Genomic DNA, 24,127 nt, shown 5'->3' on the forward strand with positions numbered 1-24,127 from the left:
GGACACGATCCTAGGATCTCTTGAATCTATTATTTCTTTTAGTAAGAGATGATCCAAGCTGGCTCTTACCCTGGGCAGCAGTCATGTTTACATTATCACACTCCATCTCCAGTAAAGGAAATGTCACCCTGCGGAGTGATCCAGTCAAGTCTTTGGACAGAGCTGTTCAGACCGGAAAATCCAGAAAAGAAAGTCTTTCCAACCCACAGGGGAAGATTTAGTAAGGTTTACCATTATATATAAATAAAATTTGCCTTGACAAGGAATGTAGTAAGTGCTGTAGATCTGATTAAAAATACATCCACATCAAATTCAGAATTCATCTTTATAATTAAGAATTCTAATAGTCAAATGAAAGGTACCTGGTAAAAGCATTGCTAATTGATCAAGGTAGTACATAAATGCCATTGTTTTAGCATTAGGTGCTGAAGACCTAGCACTCTTTGCAGTCTTTGTCACAGAATTAAACAGGTTTAGACAAGGTATATGATCAGCCTTCAAATCAAATAAACCAAAGTTCATCAGCAACATTAACGTTGTTTGTTTGTGAACTTGTGAAAAACCAGCCATATGGCCGCATGCCAGTGCACAGGCAGTCACTTGGTTGATAAAAATCCCTCTTAAGGGATTGGCAATGTAGTTTTTTCCAAAATTAATGTATCTGAATAAATCTTTTGTTAGAAGTTTTTGCAAGGACTTATTCTTAGTATGAAAGGATTAAGGTAGAGAGACCTGGAAAAGAGAGAGCAGCATTTCCAGCTCCCTGTGAAGGAAGTGAGAGTTAAGTCATTATGATCTTAATCCATCTCTGTGAAAACTGATTGGATGATTAAAAAAAAAAACTGAAACTTGAAAATAAGCCAAGGAAAAACTGAGCTAAAGCAAGGTGTGGTATCTCAAAACAGTGATCCTAGTTACTTGGGATGTGGGTTGGGGGGGGGGGCAGAGATCCAAAGAATGTCATTTAAGGCCAGCCCAGGCAAAAAGAAGTTGGAAGACTCCATCTCAACCAATGGCTGGGTGATGTGCTACTCCTGCTATTGGAGCTATTGGGACAGAGCAGTGGCTAGGAACAGCGGCATGGGCCTGTGGTCCCTTGAAACAAGGGTAAACACAAATAGGAAGATCACAGTCCAGATCACAGCCTGGGTATAAAGTACGACTCTACCTTAAACATAATCAATGCAAAATAGTGCTGGAGGTTTAACTCCAGGAGTAGAGTACTTGCCCAGCAAGTACAAAGCCCTGAGTTCAATCCATAATACCATCAGGAAAAAAAAAATAAAAAGAGTTTAAACTCATAGTCATGTTGGCTATTACAGCATATAGATTCTAAATTTAAGTTGAGGAACTTATCAGATGAACTTTCCCTAATATCGTATTTCTATAAAATAGTAAGGCCAAGAGTACCAATCTCCTAATTATGGTGAGCCTGTTTATACCACAAAAGGGCATCTGAGGTGAAGGGCTTATCTCAAAGTAAGTGTGCCATTCCAGTGTGCTGGGATCAGAGTTCAGGAGATCCTAGGAGAAGCTTGGGAAGTACGCTATGGGAGTACAGACTTGGGAATTGATCCACTTGATTCTGGATCTGACTTCTTGCTTGAAGCTTATTGTGTGAACTTACTTTAGTCACCACAACTATAAAACAGGACCTATATTAGGTGCATTGCATGGGTGTCATGAAGAACAGTGGTTGAGGACCCTCAAGCACACACCAAACTGCTTGGTTTGAGATTAGTACCAATTAAATTATTATTATTATTATTATTATTATTATTAACTTGATTCCCATTTTGTGGCTTATTGTGAATCACCAAGGGAGGCAAAGTGTATGGATGTGTATGAAAGTACTTATTAAATTGTCCAACTCAGTCAAGGGAAATTATTATTTGGTAGTATTGGATTTTGAATGCAAAGCCTTACTCTTGCTATGCAGGTGCTCTGCTACTTGAGACACATCCCCTGGGTCTAGTTATGTTTCTGGGTAGGGTCTTTCCCTTTTGCAGAAGGAGTTCAGGGACTGAGATCTTCCTACTTGTGCTTCCTGCATAGCTGGGATTAGAGGCTGACATCATCATACCTGGTTTAAAAAAGTGGAAATGGGGCTGGGAAGGTGGCTCAGTGGTAGAGTGCTTGCCTTGCATGCATGAGGCTCTGGGTTCAATTTCTTAACACCACATAAGCAGAAAAAGCCAGAAGTGGTGCTGTGGCTCAAGTGGTAGAGGGCTAGCCTTGAGCTGAAGAGCTGAGGGACAGCACCCAGGCCCAGAGTTCAGGCCCCATGACTGACAAAATAAAGTAGAAATGATTAGGGTAATATTCCTAAGATTAAGAGGGGAAGAAAAGTGCCCATACCTATAATGGGAATGGAACTCGATTTACTGCTGAATGATTCTGCATAGCAGATAGAGTTATGCAACTTTAGTCACTACATGGCACACAGCTGCTAGTCACCCAGAATCACAATGAATATGGAAAATTTCATTCTGCCTAGCAAACACCAAAGCCTGGAGGGGGAGACTTTATTCCAGCCTTTGTTTTTAAACTGTCTTCTTTCCAACCCTGAAAACTCAGGTGGAAATCTACACATCCCTATGCAAGCTGAAACGCATCCTTTGCTTTCTTCAGCGGTGCCAAGCCATGCAGGGGCTGGGGCAGGGCACAGGCAGGTCTGCAATGTTGCCCTGTGGGAGAGGCTCCTGCTAATCCTTTTCTGCCAGCACTAGGCCAACTCTTAGGGATTTTCATGTGAGGTTGTGACTGGCACTTTCAGCAAATCTTTGGCATGCAAAGCTTGCTGAAGAAAAGAACCTAAGCAGAGTTTTCATAATCAGGGAAGCGTTCACATCTACCTCTTACCATATCTTACCAACTTGACTGTGCTGGTGGATGAGAATTGCAACTCAAGGAGGTTAAGAAGTGTGAAAAACAAAATAAGCCAAGGTTGATTTTTTTTTTTGTTGGTTGCTGGGCTTGAACTCTGGGCCTGGGAGCTGTCCCTGAGCTCTTCAGCTCAAGGCTAGCGCTCTACCACTTGAACCACAATGCCATTTCTGATTTTTGTGGTTTATTGGAGATAAGTGTCTCACGAGCTTTCCTGCCAGGCTTTGAACCTTGATCCTCAGATCTCAGCTTCCTGAGTAGTCAGGATTACAGGTGTGAACCAGCAGCACCTGGTTCCAAAGTTGATTTATCCCCATGCATATTCCTTTAAAAAAAAAAAAAAGCCAAAGCAAAAACAGAAACAAAAATCAATGTTTTCCTTTTGTCTGGCTGAGGACAAGCTGATCAAGACTTCAAGACACCACGACCCAACAGTGACTGTGTGCTGGGATTGAGCCTGGAAGCTTCACCATGCAGAGAACAGAGGGCAGGTGAACAGCACAGAGCAGCTGGGCGTGTGTGTGTGTGTGTGTGTGTGTGTGTCTGTGTGTCTGTGTGTCTGTGTGTGTGTGTGCATACTGGAGGGCAGGGGACTTAGCCTCTGAAGGCTGATGTGGCTCTAAAAGGAACTCTTTGTTATTCAGTCAAGTCCAGAAGTGATCAGCTCTTGATACCAATTTCCAGAGCTCTCCTGGGGGGTTGTTCCTCTCTGTGGAAGCATGGAGTAGGATTCCAGATGTGACTGTAGAGGTCACATCACATTCGGGGGGGGGGGGGGCGGGGGGGGTGGGACTCTCAAAGAGCTTGTTCCCAGCCGGGAGGAGGAGCAAAGCCCTCACCCCCTCTTCTGTCTCCGCACAGCACCACACTTCTGCTTTCATCTGTTTTACATGGACCAACCTTTGCTTTCAAAGAGGGTCTTCTGAGTTGATTTAGAAAAGAAACTTGAACGTATGGTGTTTCCTGTAGCATGGACCTAGAAATGAAACTCTGACCTGGAATGAAAGGGAAAGAGAATAATTGCATTGAAAAGAACCAAATATTTAGAAACTGGGCTCCCAAGTACTTTAAGAGCAACTCACCAATCAGATTCAGGGACTGGGTATCCCAGGAAACATTAACTTCTATAGCAAAAGCTGACTACCTTCTATTTCAAAGACAACAGTAATACTGGCATTGAAGCTAGTGTAGTAAATGAGAGTTGGAACAGCCAGTTTAAAAAGCAACTGTTTATTTAAAAAAAAAAAAGTGGAGAGGGCTGGGAAATGGCTCAGGAGATTCTTCAATGTCACATAAGCAGAAAAAGCTAGAAGTGGCGCTGTGGCTCAAGTGGTAGAGCGCTAGCCTTGAGCTGAAGAGCTGAGGGACAACACCCAGGCCCAGAGTTCAGGCCCGGTGAACTCTGGCACAAAACAAACATCAACTGCTTATAATTTTAATCAAAGGATATCCCATTATGCAACTTTTTTTTTGTCCTGCCCTGCCCTGCCCAGCCCTTCTCTTCCCTCTGTGATGTGGATTTTGGCTTTAAATATCTAGGTGAATCATTGTCAACATTTCTTTTCAGCCGTGTTTCTTGCCAAACTCCAGTGGATAGATCAACAAACAGCATTAAACAATTAAAAGAGCTAAACTGTCAAGTCACAGTGAGAGTGTGATTTTCCTCCAGCATCTGCAGACTGGCCGTCCAGTGTGGAAGGTCACCTGGCTTGGAGAAGGTTGTCTGGGTCATCCAGAAAGCAAAGAACTGAGCCAAACCAGAGCCTGAGAAAATCAGTGTAACTGGATTTCCTAAAAGTCACAAACCTGTTAAGTGTAAATGACCATGTATTTCCCCAGTTAGTTAACTACTCACTTATTCCTCAAGGTGTATCCACTGTGGGCAAACGTGCTAAGATGTTGGTGGTGGACTTAAGGCCTGAATGATTACAAGGTCATTTCTGTTGCTGCCCAACATTTAAAAAAAGAAGTATAAAGCTGGGTGCCAATGGTGCATGTCTGTAATCCTAGCTATTCAGCAGGCTGAGATCTGAGGATCGTAGGTCAGTTGAAGTTCAGTTTCCTGGGCAGGAAAGTCCATGAGACTCTTATCTCCAATAAACCACTCAGAAAACCAGAAGTGACGTTGTGGCTAGAAAGTGGTAGAACACTAGCCTTGAGTAAAAAGGTTCAGGTAGAGCAACCAGGTCCTGAGTTCAAGCCCCATGACTGACAAAATAAATAAAGTAAATTAAAAAAACCTATCCAAGCTGTTAATAGATATCATTACATGAATGTTAGTTAATGTGTGCTAAATGTTTTATCATGTGCCAGATTCAGTGCTAAGTGCTTTACATGCCTTATATAATTTTATGCCAGCTAAATAACTTTAGAAAGTGTTTTTTATTATCCTCATGTTATAGATGCCTCAATCAAGGCATTGATAAAGAACTACTGCAATATTACACAGGTTGGCACAAGTGGAACTTGAACCCAGACCTGCCTTCAGACCAACACTTCTAATCATTACTGACTTACACTGGCCACTCTGTACCATGATGTCTGCTTACATGTACTTGCCAGTCCATCAGAATATCTTCTTTAACCCAACAGTCACTGTCAGACCCAAACTCTTGAGAATAAGATCTCTGAGATGAAAGGATTTAGCATGCTGTTAGGAAATCAGAGTTTTTAGACTGCAGGCTCAAACTCTAGAAGTTCCACATATTAGATCTGGTCATTTTCCCTCATATGCCAGGTAAGAGACAAGGTGAAGGGCAGAGAAAAGAGATTAATCATGTAGCACCCTGGGAAGACAGTGCTTCAGGCCATCTTTAGCTTGGGATAGCAACCTTGATCCTATGTGGTCCCTCCCAGAACTCAAGAGGAATCTCATGAGTTCCCCCTTTCCCTAAGATCAGCCCACTGTCCTCATGACCACTGCCCACACTCGTACAAACTGAAATGTTTAGCCATTGTGTCTGCTCTTGAGCCACCTAGTTGAGTCCTTTGTTTCTCTTCACTGTGCACTTTCTCTCGCTCTCACTGTTAAACTCCTGGCTTTGCCCGAAGCAGGTATGTGTTTTCATTCAGTTCTTCACTGGAGACACCAGGAATCTGAGATTGTCACCTGTGCAACTGCTAGTAACATTGGGACTACAAGGTTCCCCCCTCCTTGATCCTCTGCACCCTGGGAAGGCTAATAAACTGGCAAGGCCTGAGGTCTAGTCTCAGAGTCGGTTGGGAGGTCTGAGTGAAGCCAAGGTCTCATTGTGATCTGCCTACTTTGTGACTTTTGCGGCTCCCCCCCTTCAGAATCACAGCCTGAGCTCTTGGCCGCCTCCCTCACTATCCAATTAGAAGAGCCTAACTCTCAGGCAAATTACCCTCATTTTACCAGTCCCACCCCGGTTCAGGGTATTGCTTCATTGATTTATTCATCCACTCAATGACTCATTCACTCACTCCGCAAAGATGTATGAAGCTAACACTGGGGGCAAAGCTACCCATAAATCCTGACTGTCATCTAGAAAGCAAGTCCCTAAGTAATCCTTTGGGAGAACCAGGATGATAATTGCTCTTTTAAACATTGCTATCCTGTTATAAGAATGGAAGGGAGCACTTCTAAGTCTGTAAGGCATTTTTGTAGATATAAAACGTTCACTCTGACACCCTAAGACAAACTACATATGTATTTATAGCTAAGCTTAAATGAAGAGAAAACCAAAGATCCTCCATGTAAATTGTATTCAAAGATCCCTTCCCCTAGTGGCACAATCCAGGGCAGGGTTGCAGGTCATCAGCTGTCTCTAACTGAAAGGGCCGGGCATATGCTTTCATGGATTTTTAACTTCTGAAGTTTCTTAGTTGACAGCACCAAGTGGCCAACTACATCAGTGCCTGTCTCTTCTGTCCCAGCCTGGGACCAGGGTGTCTGTACAGCACGCGGCTGCCATCTAGTGGCAGATGTGTCACTTAAACCATCACCTCTCAGGAGTAAAAACATTCACAAATTTAGAGTAAATATTTTAACCTAATGCCGAAGCAGCTTAGGGAAGTTCAAGAAGAGCATGTCTTTGTCTCTCATGGCTGTTATAACAAATTAACTTAATGCAGTGGCTTAAGCCAACTGAAATGGATTATGTGAAGTTTTGGGAGGTTGGAGGTCTGAGAGCTTGGGCTTTGTCTCTGTTTCTCTGTGTATCTCTCTCCCCTTTTCTTGGGGGTTCTAAGGTTTGAGCTCAGGGCCTTGCACTTGTTAAGCAGGTGCTCTACCACTTGAGCTACTGTGTGTATTATTAAGATCCTCATCCTTGGATTTAGGGCCTACCCGGATAAGATGGGATAATTTCATATTAATTATTTTATACAATGTATCAGTACAGCACCTCACATCCTATAAATGTGTATGTGTTCAACCTCCAGCAGTATGAAGAAAACAAAAATGATCTACAGTGCTTCTAGAAGTTCAGAAGCATGTTTATTCTGAAAAGAAAAAATGATGAGCCACGTACCCTTGTGATTTGTGCTTGCAATCCTATTTCCCCACAAGTTTCCCCTGAGCAACACTGGTTTATATCACATGTTCGTTAAGCAGAAGTGGGGAAGAATTGTCAATATTTTTATCGCTCTTTTCTTTCTTTACTATTCATCCCATGTTCCGCACTGAGCAAGGCCACTTGCTGCTACATCATTGTGTCAAGCTGTGAATAACCAGAGGTCTGTGAGGAGAGAGGGTACAGAAGTTCTAGAACTCAGATCTTCCCAAGGAATGTTAGTGCATTGCTAAGCTGTGAGTGTATCTTAACAACCAGGGAGACACAGAGGCTCCTTGGAGAGTCAGAGGATCTGGAGGGAGCTAACTGGTTTCTTTTGGTGGCGGCATCAGTCTAGTTTTGCCAACTGAAAATTCTCAGCAAATTGTTAATGAACAAAAATCTCAGTCTAGCCCCATGATGAGGCTGGAAGAGTATCAACAGATTTGAGTTCCTGGCAGCCAAATCATCTGCTTTTCAAACTGTCCTCAGGTACAAGTTTAAATTCATCATTAAATAACTTCCCAACACTTTAGGTATGGTAAATTCAATTTCCTCCTCTTCTGTCAAAGTCCAAGTGTGTGTGTGTGTGTGTGTGTGTGTGTGTGTGTGTGCATGCTGGAGCTTGAACTCAGGGCCTGGGTGTTGTCCCTGATGGTTTTGTTTTTGGTTTTGTTTTTGTTTTTTGCTTAAGGCTAGTGCTCTCTACCACTTGACTACAACTGCACATCTGGAGTTTTGGGTAGTTAATTGGAGAGTAGAGTCTCATGGGCATTGCTGCTCAGGATAGCTTCCAGCTGCAAATCTCTGGGCTCAGCCTCCTAAGTAGCTAGTATTAAAGACGTGATCAACTGGTACTTGGCTAAATAACCGTGTTTTTCAAATGGGTTATCTTTAAAAGTAAGCAGCCTAATTTGGAGGTAATATTATAAATAAAATATGCTATTTGTGAAAGGTATTTATACTGTAGAAAATAGTAAGTAACTTTTGAGTACTGATTATGGGGCAGGTTGTGCTGCAGGCCCTAAGAACACGCAATTGTACAACCGGGTCGCATTGGTGCTAGTTTTCTTCACATACAATGTGAAAGATCCTCATTGAAAGTTAACTTCATGTAAAGCATGTTTGTAGGTATTATATTTTAAAGCAATAATGTTAACTTGTCGTATCAAAATTGAAAATAATAAATTTATTTTTGGTTGATAAAAGGCACCAAAATACCATAAGTGCAATTAAAAATAAAAGTTATGTTATCGCGTGTGTGTGTGCGTGTGTGTGTGTGTGCGCACGTGCGCGCACGCGCATGCACCAATCCTGGGGCCTGAACTCGGGGCCTGAGCACAGTTTCTGCACTTTTTGCTCAAGGCTAGTGCTCTCTCATTTGAGCTATACTTGTGACTTTCTGCTGGTTCATTGGAGAAAAGAGTTTCATGGCTTTTTTCTGCATGGGCTGGCTTTGAACCGTGATCCCCAGATCTCCACCTCTTTCGTAGTCAGGATTATAGGCGTGAAGAAGCCACTGTCACCTGACTACAAATACCTTGTTTTACAAGAGAATGCTTTTTATACTGTTTACACAATTTTAGTCTGAAAGCAAAATGGCCTCCTGTGGCTTTGACCAGAGAAACAACTCAGTGCAATAGAAGAACGTGTGAAGAACGCTGAGAACACTTGCCCTGCTGTGGTTTCAGGTCCTGAGCCCATCTGAAAGCGAGGTTAGTCCAGTTAGATCCTGAGAGCGTCCTTGGCAGCAGTGGAGGGGGGAGAACCATCGCGCTATGACTTCAAACCTCAAGTCCTCCACGTCTGCTCCTCAGTTCGAGTACAGAGGCAGCCGCAGTTCGCCTAGAAGTGAAAACTGCTTTCTGGTCAGGCACACTCCCCATCCCAGAAGAGTATGTCACATCAAAGGTAAGGAGCTTCAGGTCCTAGGATGTGTCTCATCCCCTTCCCGGCCCCCGATTCTCCCCCACCCCAGTGAGCTACCAGATGGTTACACACTAGTATCCTCAAAGTGTTTAATCATTGGTAAGGCATAGCCCTTACTGCTGGGACCATAAGCCAGAGCAGGTGCTAAAGAGGAGACCTGCAGGCCCTTTCTTTGCAGATCTTAGCCCATGGAGGTCTTATTAGGACAGGGGCCTGGGGAGGGGTCAAAGTAGGTAGAGCCATGGGGGCAGAACGGACCCACTGGTGTTTAAGTGTATCAGTGTTTGAACTGTCTGCATAGCCACACCAGCCGCTTCAGACCAAGTAGCAACCGCAGAGAAACTTTTTTTTTAAACTTTGGTATTATAACGGATGGTACAGAGGGGTTACAGTCACACAAGTCAGGTAATGAGTACATATTTTTGGGGGGACCATGTCACCCCTTCCCTTTGCTCTCTTCCATTTTCCCCTCCCATCCCCACCCACAAGTTACATTGTTCCTTTGCAACATGGCGTCTAGTGTCACAGCTGTATTTGTTCACTATTTGTCTCTCCTTTCTCTGCGCCTTCCCCGCTTATCCTTCCAAAGACAGATAAAGGAACAAACAAGACAAAAAGAAAAAACGAAGAACAGACCTTTGTTTCCATTTCCTGGAGTTCATTTCTATAAATATTATTTTGTATGATCAGATGCACATAGGCATTGCACCTTTGTGATCCTCTCCTAAGAGGATCCTCCTTTGGTCTCACTGTGAGTGAATGCCTAGGGTATAATTGATCATGTCCTGGTGTATTTTAGATCTAACTTCTTCCGCATATGAGAAAACATGAGTCGTTTGTGTCTCTGAGTTTGACTTTCCTCATTTAACAATGTTTTGTTCTAGGTCCATTCATTTCCCTGCAGATGACATAATATTCTTTCTAATGGCTGTATAAAATTCCTCTGAAGGAGCATATATTTTATCCTCCTCATCTTCCTTCTCTCTTTCTTCCTCTCTCTGCTTCCTTCCCTTCCTTCACTTTATGCATCACGAAGTGACAATATCTCCTTTTAGATCAGAATTTAAAAGTATGCATATGTCTATCTATATTGGGTTCTAGAGGGAAATAGAGAGTGATGTTTTCAAACATAGTTTTCTGAAGGCTCTGAAGTACATACAGAAAACAAGCAGAACTTTAGGACGTGGTGAAGGAAAGAACGGTTTGTGCCTGTGGGATACCTCCCCACACAGGAGCTCACCCACCTCAGCCCATCAGCTGGCCCTCAGACCCCCCCAGGGGCTTCAACTCTTAAATAAGAACCACGGTTAGAGTCGCTAGCAGATGGCAATGCTTTGATACTCCTGAAGTAAAATGAAAAAGTAGCCAGGTGCTGGGTAGCTCATGAAGATTGTGGTTCAAATCCTGCCTGAGCAGCAAAGGCCATGAGACTCTTAATCTTTAAATAACTGGAAGTGGCATTGTAGCTCAAAGTGGTGAAATACTAACCTGGAGCAGAAGAGTGAGGGACAGTGCCTAGGTCCTGAGTTCAAGCCCTATGACCAACAACAACAATAACAAAGTAAGATTTGCCCGGCACCGGTGGCTCATGCCTTAGTCCTTGCTACTCAAAGCTGAGATCTGAGGATCAAGGTTTAAAACCAGCTGGGGCAGGCAAGTCCGTGAGACTCTTACCTCCAATTAACCACCAGAAAACCGGAAGTGGCGCTGCGGCTCAAGTGGTAGAGCACTTGCCTTGAGCTGAAGAGCTGAGGGACAGCTCCCAGGCCGAGTTCAACACCCAGGAATAACAAAAAAAAAAAAAAGAAAGAAAGAAAGAAAGAAAGGAAGGAAGGAAGGAAGGAAGGAAGGAAGGAAGGAAGGAAGGAAGGAAGGAAGAAATGTTCATTGTTACAATAAAAATGAGCTATCCTTTGCTGAAAATGGCAGATGAATGAGGGCACACATCCCTACTATTTAAGGGCAAACTATGAGACTGGAGAGAGTTTGTAGGAAAATAATTGAAAGGTTCTTATAAGTGATTAGTTCAGAGTGTGGAGAGGAACACATACTTTCACCCCCTTTCCCCTTGTTTGTGATGAAACAAGAAAGCTGAGAGGAAGAAAGTGAAGTCATTTTCATCCAACAGATACTTAATCTGATAGCTAATCTAGATCAACACCCGTTCTAGATCTAGGAGCTGTAACAGTGAAGAAACAGCATCTCTTCCCATTCTAGTCAGGCAGTGGTCCCTATACTGCATGCGTAGAAACACTGGGCATTATAGGGAAATGGCCTTTTCCACATGGAAATCTTGGTCTGGTTCTCAAATAGGAAGGAGGGCAGGGCTGTAGATGAACATTGAGAAGTCACCCATAGAGAACGGATATATAAAGGCATTGATAACATTTGTTATCAGTGTTAGCCATCTTTCTCTCTATTCCGTTATCCAACATGCTAGTCAAAACACAAGAGAAAAAGAAAATTAAGGAAATAAAATCATAAGGGGAAGTAACTAATAAAGGAAAGAAAGATAAAGACTGGGCAGAGCTCAGAAATATCATTATACATGTTCTTATATTAGTTTAATCCTTTTCTTCTGAAATTTGATAGAACTAAGCACTCCTCTCTCCTTCCTTTGCTCCCTTTCTTCTTCCTTCCCTTTCTTCTTCCTTCTTTCTCCCTTCCATCTTCCCTCCTCCCATGTAAAAAATCTGTAATAAAACTTCTGTAACCCTTGACCTTTTTTTTCTCTACCTCTATGGCTTTCCCTTTCCAGACATATTTTCTGGTTCTGTAGTTATTCTTGGAAGCCTCAGAGATCAATCCTTATCTATTTTCTCTTTTTAATCTATACTAGTATCCTAGGCAAATCTATTTATTCCCAGGTTTCCCAAACCATTTGTAGGCCAAACATTTCCAAGCATGTGTTTCAGGTGTGTAAAGTGTAAATCTTTTTATTCTATCAACTACTTATGGGCTCAGTGAAATGCTTCGTGGGTCCCTGGAACATCATTCTTCAAAACAAGATTCTTCATCTTTCTTCTGAAGCATGCTTTTCTCTCTCCCCAACTACTTTACACTAATGAATTAAAGGTGCTATAAATCTAAATTGGCTCTTGTCTCCTTCATTTCTCTCCTTTCCTCTTGAAGTACTTGACTTGTTCTTGTTACCTTTTTTGCACACTAAAGCATTTATCTCTACGGCCATTGTCATAACCCATTCCTGCTCATTATTATCTTTGTCTCTGATTCCTACTTTTGGGTTCTGAAGCTTCCTAGCTATTCTATTTCCATTCTTGTCCACTTGCAGCTGCCCATCCTCCATAGAACAAGAATGCTTCTACTAAAATAAAAACTTGACTTCAAATATCCTCTTAAATAAAAATCCTGATGAGGCTTCCCATGCATTGAGGATAAGGCTGTTTATTTTGAAATTAGCTAGTATGTTCTTTGTGATGGAGCTTCTGTGTTTCACAACTTATCATGTAACTTCACTCTGACTGCCACAAACACATGCCACACTGGACTTCTCCAAGTTCCTTGAACATGTATCAAACCCTTTCCTGTGTCTGATCCCTCCCTCCCTCCTTCCCTCCCTCCCTCCCTCCCCCCTTCCTCCCTTCCTTCCTTCCTTCCTTCCTTCCTTCCTTCCTTCCTTCCTTCCTTCCTTCCTTCCTTCCTTCCTTCCTTCCTTTTTCTCTTCCCTTTCTCCCTCTCTCCCCTTTCATTCCTTTCCCTTCCCCTATTCCTCCCTAGTCTCCTTCCCTCCCTTCTTCCTTCTCTTTCATTCTTTTTCTTCTTTCCAATCTTACCTCAAATAGCCTTTTATTGTCTGTTAACAAAAACAAAGATTCAGGGTACCGCTCTTATAAGATCTTATAACATGGCAGCATTTTAGATGCTTTCAAAAATCTAAATCTGGAGTCCATTTGTCACTATCAAGACTTGAGCAGTGAGAAGTCTACCTGGGATTCAGGAGCATCTACTTGGCTTGACTTGCAGACCAGGATCAAAGCTGTGGGATTTCAAGGCTGACAAAACAGCTCAAGACTTTAAGGGTGCATATACTGCTACACTGCTTTCCAAAGAATGTCCAACTTTAGTCCTGATTCACACAATTTGAAGTTCAACATTTTATGCACACTTAACAATATTTGGTTGGGAAATTGTTGATCATTCCAAGAAAGCCTATTAAAAACAAGCTAGCTATTTGATCCTTTTCATCCTAACCCATCTAGGTTTGAATAACATTCCAATCTGTACTGTGAATGATGACGAGAGCATGTTCAGAACACTGTGCTATACTGGCCAGAATAACAACTTCGAGAAAAACGAGACACCGACCTCCAAATGCAGTTACCCACCCAGCCCCACAGGGGAGTGTTCCAGCAACAGGAGTGCCCAGAGTTTTGTCCGAAGAATGACACCAACCTCACACAGTATCAAACTACCCCCTCGGCCTCATTCTGGTGAGTGCTTCTCTCTGGAAGGGCCATTTCCTTAGGCTTCCTCTGTTCCTAAGGGGTCAAAATGGATATGATTGCTAAAATAGTGGCAGCAATTGTTAAATAGCTGTGACATTTTTCTCAGCATGTAATACGTTATCCTCCACAGAAAAGTTTCACTCTTCTACTCACAATTCAGTAGGGTAATATCATTAAATTTTAATTTATTAATTTACACTTAACATATTTAATATCCTTAAATATATTAAATATCAATAAATATTATTACCGTCATTGTTGTGTCCAAGATATATTGGATATGATAGTAGTTTCTAATTCATGTAAAAATGAATTAAGAGATATCAGATTAAAGTTTAGCTAAAATTGAACTACATCTGACAGAGAGGAAAATGAATGTTTACATATTCCCCATGAGACTCTTGTTTTTGCGTTTTCTTTTTTATTATTTGCTTTTTCTTGCATCAGTCACATTCTTGCTTAGATTTTTCACTCAAGGTTGACACTGGATCAATTTAACAAAAAAAAAGGTGGATTCAAATAAGTACTTAAAATTTAATTAAATGAATTAAATATGCTGTTAATAAAGCACATCCCCAAGTTGACCTTAGTTTAAACTAAAAGTCACTATTATCTGTTTCAGCAACTGGCACATATATCACATGATCGAAATTCTTTTTCAGTTCAATGTAAGCATCTTTCTCTCCAATTTCATTTCAGAGCCTTGTAGAAAAACCAATGAGTGCTTCATGACTTCCAGTATGAATCCATTAGTAATTAAAAAGGTAAAGATATGGCATGTACATATTTAGTTCAACATCTATCGTTTCCTCTCTTTTGCATATGTTTCTGAAAAGTCACCATGTTTCACAATATTTTATGGCTTTATTACAATTAATTAAAATGATACAAAATACATGATTTAAGGGGTTTTGATAAATACATATACACCCTGACACTCAAAGCCAGAAAAGGCACACATTAATCAGCTTCAAAAGTTTCCTCTTGGCTCTGGCCCTCTCGAAGGCAAATGTTCCCCTTCTTTATAGCTTTAATGATTAGCTAGGAATGTGGCTTAGTGGTAGAGTGCTTGCCCAGCATGTAGGAAGCCCTGGGTTTGATTCTGCAGTACCACATAAACAGAAAAAGCCAGAGGTGGTACTGTGGCTCAAATGGTAGAGTGCTAGCCTTGAGCAAAAGAAGCTCAGGAATAATGTCCAGACCCTGAGTTTGGTAGAGTGCTAGCCTAGAGCAAAAGAAGCTCAGGAATAATGTCCAGGCCCTGAGTTCAAGCCCCAGGACTGGCAAAAAACAAAGACAAAAACAAAATTTATCCAAACGAAATTGTATAGTGAGTTTCCTTTTAAATTTTTATTTCTTCAATTTAGCAGGATTATTTAAAAATTTATCCCTGAGTATCAACAGTTCATGCCACTGGGTACTGAAGACTCATGCCTGCAATCTGAGCTACTCAGAAGGCTGAATATACATTACTATCCCTTGCAAAAATCAGCATAATAAACTTTAAAAATCATATACTACTATCATTTGCATAAATCATTTGCATAAATCAGAATGCTTCTTAATACAATCCTACTCTATTTTTAAGAAATATCAACAGTCAAATATTCTATCAACTCTAGTCACCATAGTCCCAAGCTGTTGACTGCTTAAATCACTAGCTTATGTGTGTCTTTATCAGTCACATTTAAAGGTTATTAAAGAGCCTTGTCTGGAACAGACACAGATATAAGGCTTTTTATAATTCTTCCTGGATTCAAAGATCCCACAGTCTGCTTTGCTGTTGTTTAAATTGCAAACAGTACATTTACCATCAGAACAAGAACATAGCTTTTCTAGTTCCTTCTCTAAGTTAATTAAGGGAGTTTAGTTTGTCTTCCTAACTTTCTTAGCTGCCACGGAGCAAGGAAGCAGCAGTTCTCTTTACAGAAAAAAAAAGCACAAAATCTCTCCATTGTCTTTTACTGGCCATCTGAAAGAAATCTTCCCCACGCAACAGCAAATCTTACATTTTAGGAGTTGGTTGTTGACTAGAACTGTAATATAAATAAATGTTGCACATTACATATTTCAAAATTATTATCTTGATGTTTAATGCAAGGGCTTTACATGATTTCTTTTTTTCTTCTCTGGATCTCTTCATCCTGGTAATAACCAGGATGAGATCAGATGAGATCCAGTGCATTTAGGGTGGCAAGGTCATGGGCTTATATGATCTCCCTTATTAAATGGCTACATTGAAAACTACATACTGATTATATTATATCTTTGATTCAGGCAGAAATTAAGGCCAAAAAGACACCTTCAAAGGCATCCTCTACTGCTGGATCTTGCTTTTCAGAGGTTCCGAGAACCAAAGCTCACGTCAAGGAGAACACTGTTTGCATACCAAACTATCTGGATCAGGAGATAAAAGTAAGAGGCAAGGTTTACTAAATCTATAACTTGGGCACAGCACGAACATACCAACAAAACCCCATAGAATGCAACAATAAACAAGCATATCACTAGGTCTATTTGGGGGTGGGAGGAAGAAAGAGTGATGAGTGACTCTCGTCACAAAATAATAGATTATATAAATGGGAAACAGATATCAACTGTTTTATTGTGCAGCAGATAACAGAGACTCATGATCATTGGGAGCTGAGGAATAATTGGGGTAATTTTCATATTCAACTCACATGCAGGTCTGGGGTGCGTTTCTAATCGTATTGCAGGGAAATGGAGCCCAAACACACAATAGTAACTTTCCTAGATGCAGAGTCAAGAGTTTAGAGTTTGAGGGTGCTGAAGTGACTGAAATTTGCAAGGGTACTACAGAAGAGTAACTGATGTGGATAGTGAGCTCAAGGGATCTGAGCAGGATTCCATTGAGACTCAGGCCCAGGATTAAGATTTATGTGAACAAGGTGATTCTGATACCTGACAAGAGTTAGTTAGTGGAAGACAATGACAACAAAGCTCAGGGTTGCTGGAATTCATACATGCCAGGAAAGAGACCTGTTTAATATAAGAGGAAACTAGAAAAGACACAATTCAAAAACAGTGTTAGTAAACCCTATTGTTGGTACTATTCTAAATTCAGGCTCCTAAAACTTAAGGCAAACTTTAAAAAAATCAAACTCACTTGCTAATGTATTAACCACTTTCCAGAATTTAACACTGTATAAAGGAAAAAAAGGAAAATATACACTCTACAATGTGCATAAACAAAGCACATTCCTAAAAGTCACTAGACATGTAAGAAATAGGACTCTCTAACCAAGAAGAGAAGAAAACGAATTAACATTAACAGACATTGACATGACATGCAGGTTGAAATTAGCAGGAAAGCCTGCTGAAAAATACTTTAAAAAATGAGCATGAGTTAACAGATGGGAAATCTCATAAGACAAATAAAATTGTTAAAAAAAAGAGGACCTAAAGGAAATACTAGATTTGAAAAACAGAATATTCACAGAATATTTATAATAGTGCTCAGCAGCAAATTTCACCCTGCAGAAATGCTAGTGAGTAAATTAAAAGACAGAGCGATAAAAACTATGCAAGGTAAATAGACTATTTTTTAAAACCCTAAATGATCTGTGAAAACATACTGGCATTCTAATGCGTGTGTCATTGGAACCTCAGTTCTCATATCTGTTAAAATTGGCATTGTCCCTAGAGCACACATGCTTGTCATTATAGAATTATACCAATAAAACTAGAGATTGACAGTGACCCCTTATTAACTAACTTCAGGAAACCACTCAGAATTCATGTTCTGTAACTATTCTGAGGGATTTGGGTATACACAGAAAAGTCCTACCAAGAGAAAAATGACAGGAGGATAAAGTTTATGGTAGGTACCAAAGGTAGCATCCTCAAAATCTTTGCTGATAATCCTTTGTTTGAGATTGAAAACAGTTTCAGTTCTAGAAGTCTCCTTGGTAGACTGCTGTGAATTTTTGCTACCTATGATGATATGGGGAAGCCAAAACAAATATTATTTTTTCAGTTTTAGTTCAAGGTCAAAGTATGCATAATATAATTAAGTAGAAGTATGTAGCTAGATATAAAGGGTAGCTATGCATTCAAACAACAGACACAATGAGAGCTCAAACCAGAAACTTCTTTACCTGTGCTTATTTAATAGCTTGGGTACTGTTGATGCTTTTGGAGACAGAGTCTTTTTCTGTAGGCCATACTGGCCTTGAACTCACTATTCTCCTAACCTGTTATTCTAGGTGCTAGAATTACAGACATGCACCACCACATCTATTTCACAGTCTTTTTTTTTTTTTTTTTTTAAGGAATAACTCTATTGTATTCTTAGCTCTTCTGTCACACTTTAGCCTACAGCTCCAGATTTTAAAAAAATCCTGAGGACTAAAGAGATTTAACCATTACAAAGGTACAATGAAAATACCCAGTTCCCTGGGCCAGATCTGTGATTAGCAGATTCCCATTACAGCTCCACAGTGCAGCCATAAAAGATTCATTTCCCTAAAACAAGTGAATCATTTGTTCCAGAAGATTCTGAGATTTAATAGACACAGAAGAAGCACAGCATTGCCTAACCTGCACTATACTTCTGCCCCTTCACTGTGTACTGTTAGAAATCTGGCTCACAAAGTAAAATCCCATTGGACATAATGGAGCATGGAGGATGGACTAGAATGCCATTTGGGGGAGGTGAGGTCCTGGATGAAGACAAAGGAAGTCTTCTAACATTGTTTTCTCACTATGGAACCCTCATGTGCTCTCTGTCAGATCCTGGCAAAGCTCTGTGAAATTTTACATACTGACTCTCTAGGAGAAGTTCTAGAGTGGCTGCTTCATGCAAGTACAAAAGGTGAGTTACAATATGCCTTTGCAAGTCCTGTGCTTAAGTTATTGTCCCCATATGGGAATAGTCCCATATTGGAAGTTTGCCTGTCAGTACCAGAATCATTGCAGCCTTGTATATACCCACCTACGTAAATGCTCCTCATGCAGTGGACACAAAACAGAACATGCCTCAAACTGAACTCGGCTGGTCTGTGCATCTCCTTCACGATGCACACACTCAAGAGGTCTCACTGTGTAGGTCCTCTGGCCTGCTGTGAACCCTGAATCCTTTTGGGCCAGTCCTGGGGCTCGGGCTCAGGGCCTGGGTGCTGACCCTGAGCTTTTGTGCTCAAAGCTAGTGCTCTACCACTTGAACAGCAACTCCACTTTGGGCGGTTTTTTTTGGGGGGCGGTGTTAATTGGAAATGAGTCTCATAGACTTGCCTGCCCATGTTTTCCAACCGTGATCCTCAGCTCTCAGCCTTTTGAGTAGCTAGGATCACAGGCAATGAGCCATCAACACTCAGCAAGTTTCAGATCTTGGCAGCTCTACAATTTTAACTAAATCACCTCAGTCATTCCATAGCTTCCTTTGAGCCCCTGTTGGTCCCATAAAAATGACTACTATTCTAAAGCAGGGCAACGGTAAGTGGAACTTATGCCAGCCTAGCTGATCATCACACTGAGGGAACCCCTCTGTGAACTTACATTCCTAATGGACTCCCAGATGCTGTTGATGATTAACGCTGGTCTGAGAATCTTTGCAGTAATCAGCATAAGTACCAGTGTGTTAGGAATAGGTTAATGTTTTAAAATAGGGAGAATTTTGAAATAGTACCTTATCCCAGGATCTCTTTAATCTTTTTAATATTATACTATATATTTTATTATATATTAATAATATTCTTAATATTTTTCTTTTTGTAAGAATATTACATTCAATAAACCACACAAGAAAGAAATGATTATTGTTGGACGTAGGCACTGGTGGCTCATGCCTTGTAATCTTAGCTACTCAAGAGGCTGATACTAGGAAGACCATAGTTTAAATACCAGGCCCCCCACCCCCCCAAAAAAGATGACAAGATTCCATCTCCACAGTAACCAGAAGAAAGCCAGATTGGGGGTGTAGCTCAGTAGTAGAGCACCAGCCATGAGCAGGTCAATAAGTGTGGCTCTGAGTTAAATCCCATTACGTGTGTGTGTATGTGTGCACATGTGTGTGCACACGCGCATGCACGTGTGCACGCGTGCGCACACACACACACAGTTTATTGGGAGAAAAGGACAGGTGAACCGGAAAAAATAACTGACAAGAAAAAACAGGAATAATCACCAAACTACTATAGACACCATTTCAGTTAACTGGTCCTCCCTCCTTCCCTCCCTCCCTCCCTCCCTTCTTTTTTTCCTTCCTTCCTTCCTTCCTTCCTTCCTTCCTTCCTTCCTTGCTTCCCTCCTTCCCTCTTTCCCTCCTTCCTTCTTTCCTCCTTCCTTCTCTCTTGTTGTTAGGGCTTGAACAGGCTGACTCCAGCTCAGCCTGCTTGCTCACAGCTGGTGCTCTACCACTTGAGCCATTTGCCTTTTGGCTGGTCAATTAAAAATGGAGTCTCATAGACTTTTCTGCTCAGGCTACCTTTTATCTGTAATCCTCTAGCTCTCAAGCTCCGGAGTAGCTGGGATTTCTAGATATTTCTAGACATATTTGTCACTGTGGCTTCTTTTTAATATCTTAGTATAAATTTATTGTACAAAGGGTTTGCATTAGTATTTCTAAGCTTGCTCGTATGTAATGCACTTTGATCAAATTTATCCCCTCTACTACTTTTTTTAGACCCCCCCCTCCCTTCTCCCTGTATTTATTTAACAATGAAGTCAATTTTAATGGGATAGTTTGTACACATACCCATATGTGGTATAACTAGCTTTGTATTTGGCTTTTATACTCAGTACTTTTAAATGATCTCACTGGCATTCAAGGTCAAGTATTTCAGTGATTCACCTGACCTGAACACTGCTGTACCACAGGTTCACAGAAAGCAGGCTGGAATGAAACAAATTTTCTAGAGAAATATGTACTCACACAGAAATGCTTACCCAGAAACCAGACTGCCAGCCTTTCATATTAACCATACTAGATAAAAAAAACAAATCCTGTGTGTTCCAGCCCACATGGTCATTGTAACCACCAACTCTTCTTTTCTTTTCTAATCAGAAAAAGAATGGGTGTCTGCTTTGGTTCACTCTGAGCTGGCTGAGATAAACTTCTTGATTGATGGTCACAGAAGAAGTGCCTCAGCAGAACCAGTAGCAGATTGGGAGAAGTCACCCGCAGTTGCTAAATCAACCCCCAGTGTCAAATCACTGCAGAATTCACCTGCAAAATCTACAACACCCATGGGAGTTGAGGAAAGCCATCAAACACCTAGGTAATTGCATGCACCTGCCACCTAGAGCCCACTAGTACACGAAGACTGGAATTGAAAAAAAACCAAACAAACAAAACCTAAAACACTAGGTTTTAAGTCTGAACTCTACTCAATCAATGATTCTATTATGCATATGTTTTCTTTTTCCTACATATAATCACTGTTCACAGTTCTACTGTTCAGAACATGTCAGGAGCAATTTTTTTTTTAAATTCAGTAACTTCCTTTGAGGAAAGTTCTCTTTCCACTAAGGGCAAAGCAAGAGTAAATGCCTAGAAATTTGAAAAAAAAATGTATACAGGCATTGTTTTAGTTTAACTTAGAATAGAAACCATATAGGAAATGGAATCTACATTGTTGTCATGAAGTATATTTTGTTAAGTGCATATAACAACACTATGACTTTTTTTCCCCCTGTGGAACAACAAAGGTAAAAGTAAATTGTTTTAATTTGGGGAGAGCTTCTAGCAGAGAATATAACTATTAGGGACATGAAAATTATTTCAGAATGAAAATGTTTTAAATCATGTCATTGTATTTCTAGAAGCAGCATGTATATTTACATGTAAGATCACATTAAAACAATGTGTTGTAAGCTGGGGGAGAAAATTAAAAGTTGGATAAAATATGTCAGAGAAAATGAATATTAAAAAAACCATGCCACTTCAAAAATAATTAAGACAAAGAAGGATTTCATGTTGTAATTTGTGTTTCCATAAAGCCAAAAAGTAGGATAGTAAGGGTTAGTTTTTCTACCTCTGTGACCAATATATGATACAACTAGTAGATATTTTTTTCAAAGGATAAGTATAGAAAGGAACTTCTCACTAGGAAGTAAACTTAATACTGACTGCATTAAGAAACAGAGTTGAATCAGCATATTTATGATAAACATACACTGAGCTTGTAATCTAATTTCTATCTGTGAAATTCATATTTTCCTTTCTCCAATTGGTTTAGAGTGTCAAGTCAAGGATCTGAAGAAAATAAGGAAGTTATGAAAGGTTAAGTACAGTTTGTGATAATTACTGAGTCAGTATAAGGAATCCAGTAAGTAACTCTTTAAGGGCAAAGAACTGAGGTTTTAGAAGAAAAACAGTAAAATGTGATAGCAATTCCTTGCTCAGCTAATCAAGGACGGAAATGGACAAATTTCTCATAGAGATGAATGTAACATACTTTACTATTCTTTGGAATGGTAAGGTACCTCAACACAGACAAAAGACTCTTGGAGAAGCGAGACAAGAGGACAGTGGGAACTACAGGATAGATACACAAAGTCACTGGAAAGGAAACCTCTGCACTGGCCTTCCAAAGAGGGAATGGTTGAAGAAATTTGGTCCTTCACAGCTTAATGGTCCCGAGTTGCATGATTTCCCTGGAAACAAAATTGATCTGAGCGAGTAAAATGGCAGTCTGCTATAAGCAGGTGCTCTGGGAGACAGCTGAAATAGAAAACTGCCTTGTGTGCCCCCCACGAAAGGCCTACAGTTTAGATCAGAGAGTCAACAGAGGTGGAAGGTACTCCATTGGCTCCAAATGGCATAAGTGAAGAATCCTAGCGTCTAGTTTTAAAACAAACACAGCAATAATGATGAAAGGGCAACAAGTGTATCTACAAGCTTCAAATAAAGCTCAGTCCTGTTTCTCCAGGTTGCCTTTACACTAGCTATTATATCAGAGCTCCTTGGGCTCACTCTGGGCCTGAGCAGTTTCCACTGAAGGATATCAAACTAAAACTAAACAAAAAGCAGCTCAGTGTGCTAACAGCCATTAGTAAGTGCAGTAGAGAAGTTTGAAAGCACAGCTTTTCTCTGACTTCAAGGATACTTTATTTGTACATTGCCTCCCCTGCCACATTCCTTATCTCAGGACTATAACACTATGATAGTGATAGTTTCTATTCAATTTTAGATTTTACCTGTAGGCTCCATATATATTGTTCTCTGACTGCATACCTGGAAATTGTATAGTATTCCTCCAAATCACATTCCTTTTCTCCCCACTGTTGATATTCAGCATCTTCTGCAATCCTATTCCAATATTTCTATTTGAGAGCACCTATGCAGGCTTCAGAAAATGTCTTTTAGGACAATAATTTGTTTTAGCCTGCTTGTCTATGTGCTGATTTTATCAGTCAGAACTGACTGCATCTCTCTCTCCTTTCTCTTACTGATGAACTCTTTGCCCAACCACTATACTTGTACTTGTCACCAAGTGTAAATCACCTTTACCAAAATCAAGTCTGCTTCTAAGTGAAAGAACCTACCCTGCATGTTAGAGAACAAAAAATGCATTAAAGACGAGCCCATAGTAAGAAACAAAGACAAGAATAATTATTTTACGAATTTTGAGTGTTTCTGATTACCTAAATTTCACATAGCCTTTTCGGTATCATTTGTTACTAAAAAAGTTACTAAAATAAGGCAAATTTATTTAATGCCCAATTATGGTCTTATTCAGACTTATTTTTGTTTTAGGAGCTGAGCACAAGCAGCCATTATTTTTAAGAAGAAACATGATGAAAATCCCCGTGACAGAATATTTCAACCAGTCAAATTCTCCTCTCAGGTCCAATACTCAGGAAAGCCAAACAGGAAAAGCAAGGGGTACACAGCAAGATAACACTTTCTGTTCTCAGAGAGGTTTTTATCCTTTCGTAAGCCAGAAGTAGAAGTTGTTGTACACCAGGCTAACCTTTTCACAATGTTTGCAACTTCAGGTTAATTTCTGAAAGATTCAAATGGTCTGGTCTTCTTAATAGTGGCACATGTAAATCTCAAAACACCTGAATACAATGCTACAAATAAATGTTAATGGAGACAATATTTCTATTTGTCATCAATTTTAATACTATGTGTAAGAGAAGTAGGTTTGTTCAAATACTGTTGTCTATCTGGAACAGTTAGTATTAACACAAACACATCAAGCTTTGATACTGGACAGATAACCTATCACTGGAATATGTTGCTTTGAGCTGATTTTTGCAATCTCAGTGTTTTGCTGAGCTATTGTAGAAAAGTTCTCACCTATCCCCTGCCTTTGCCTCTTAATTCTGTAGAATTGCCCTCCCCCGCGACTTTTTGTTCATTAT

The 24,127-nt window shown here is 40.5% G+C and overlaps 1 protein-coding gene across 2 annotated transcripts; it reads left to right on the forward strand.

Annotated features, from left to right (window-relative positions):
* Positions 1 to 7,672: 7,672 nt before the first annotated feature.
* Positions 7,673 to 23,850, forward strand: CUNH4orf17 (chromosome unknown C4orf17 homolog). Of its 2 annotated transcripts, none has more exons than XM_070022032.1 (9): positions 7,673 to 7,936; positions 9,092 to 9,311; positions 13,550 to 13,780; positions 14,495 to 14,559; positions 16,073 to 16,210; positions 18,548 to 18,629; positions 20,820 to 21,033; positions 21,994 to 22,037; positions 23,514 to 23,850. In XM_070022032.1, the coding sequence occupies exons 2-9, from the start codon at positions 9,179 to 9,181 to the stop codon at positions 23,705 to 23,707; spliced, it is 1,101 nt and encodes a 366-aa protein (XP_069878133.1). In that variant the 5' UTR covers positions 7,673 to 7,936; positions 9,092 to 9,178; the 3' UTR covers positions 23,708 to 23,850. The 2 variants fall into 2 exon arrangements, with proteins under 2 accessions (XP_069878133.1, XP_069878132.1); XM_070022031.1 differs by having other exon boundaries at positions 7,673 to 7,892.
* The last annotated feature ends 277 nt before the right edge of the window (positions 23,851 to 24,127 follow it).

The sequence above is a fragment of the Dipodomys merriami genome, unplaced genomic scaffold, assembly GCF_024711535.1.
Source record: "Dipodomys merriami isolate MVZ:Mamm:240054 unplaced genomic scaffold, mDipMer1.0.p SCAF_15, whole genome shotgun sequence".
Lineage (NCBI taxonomy): Eukaryota > Metazoa > Chordata > Mammalia > Rodentia > Heteromyidae > Dipodomys > Dipodomys merriami.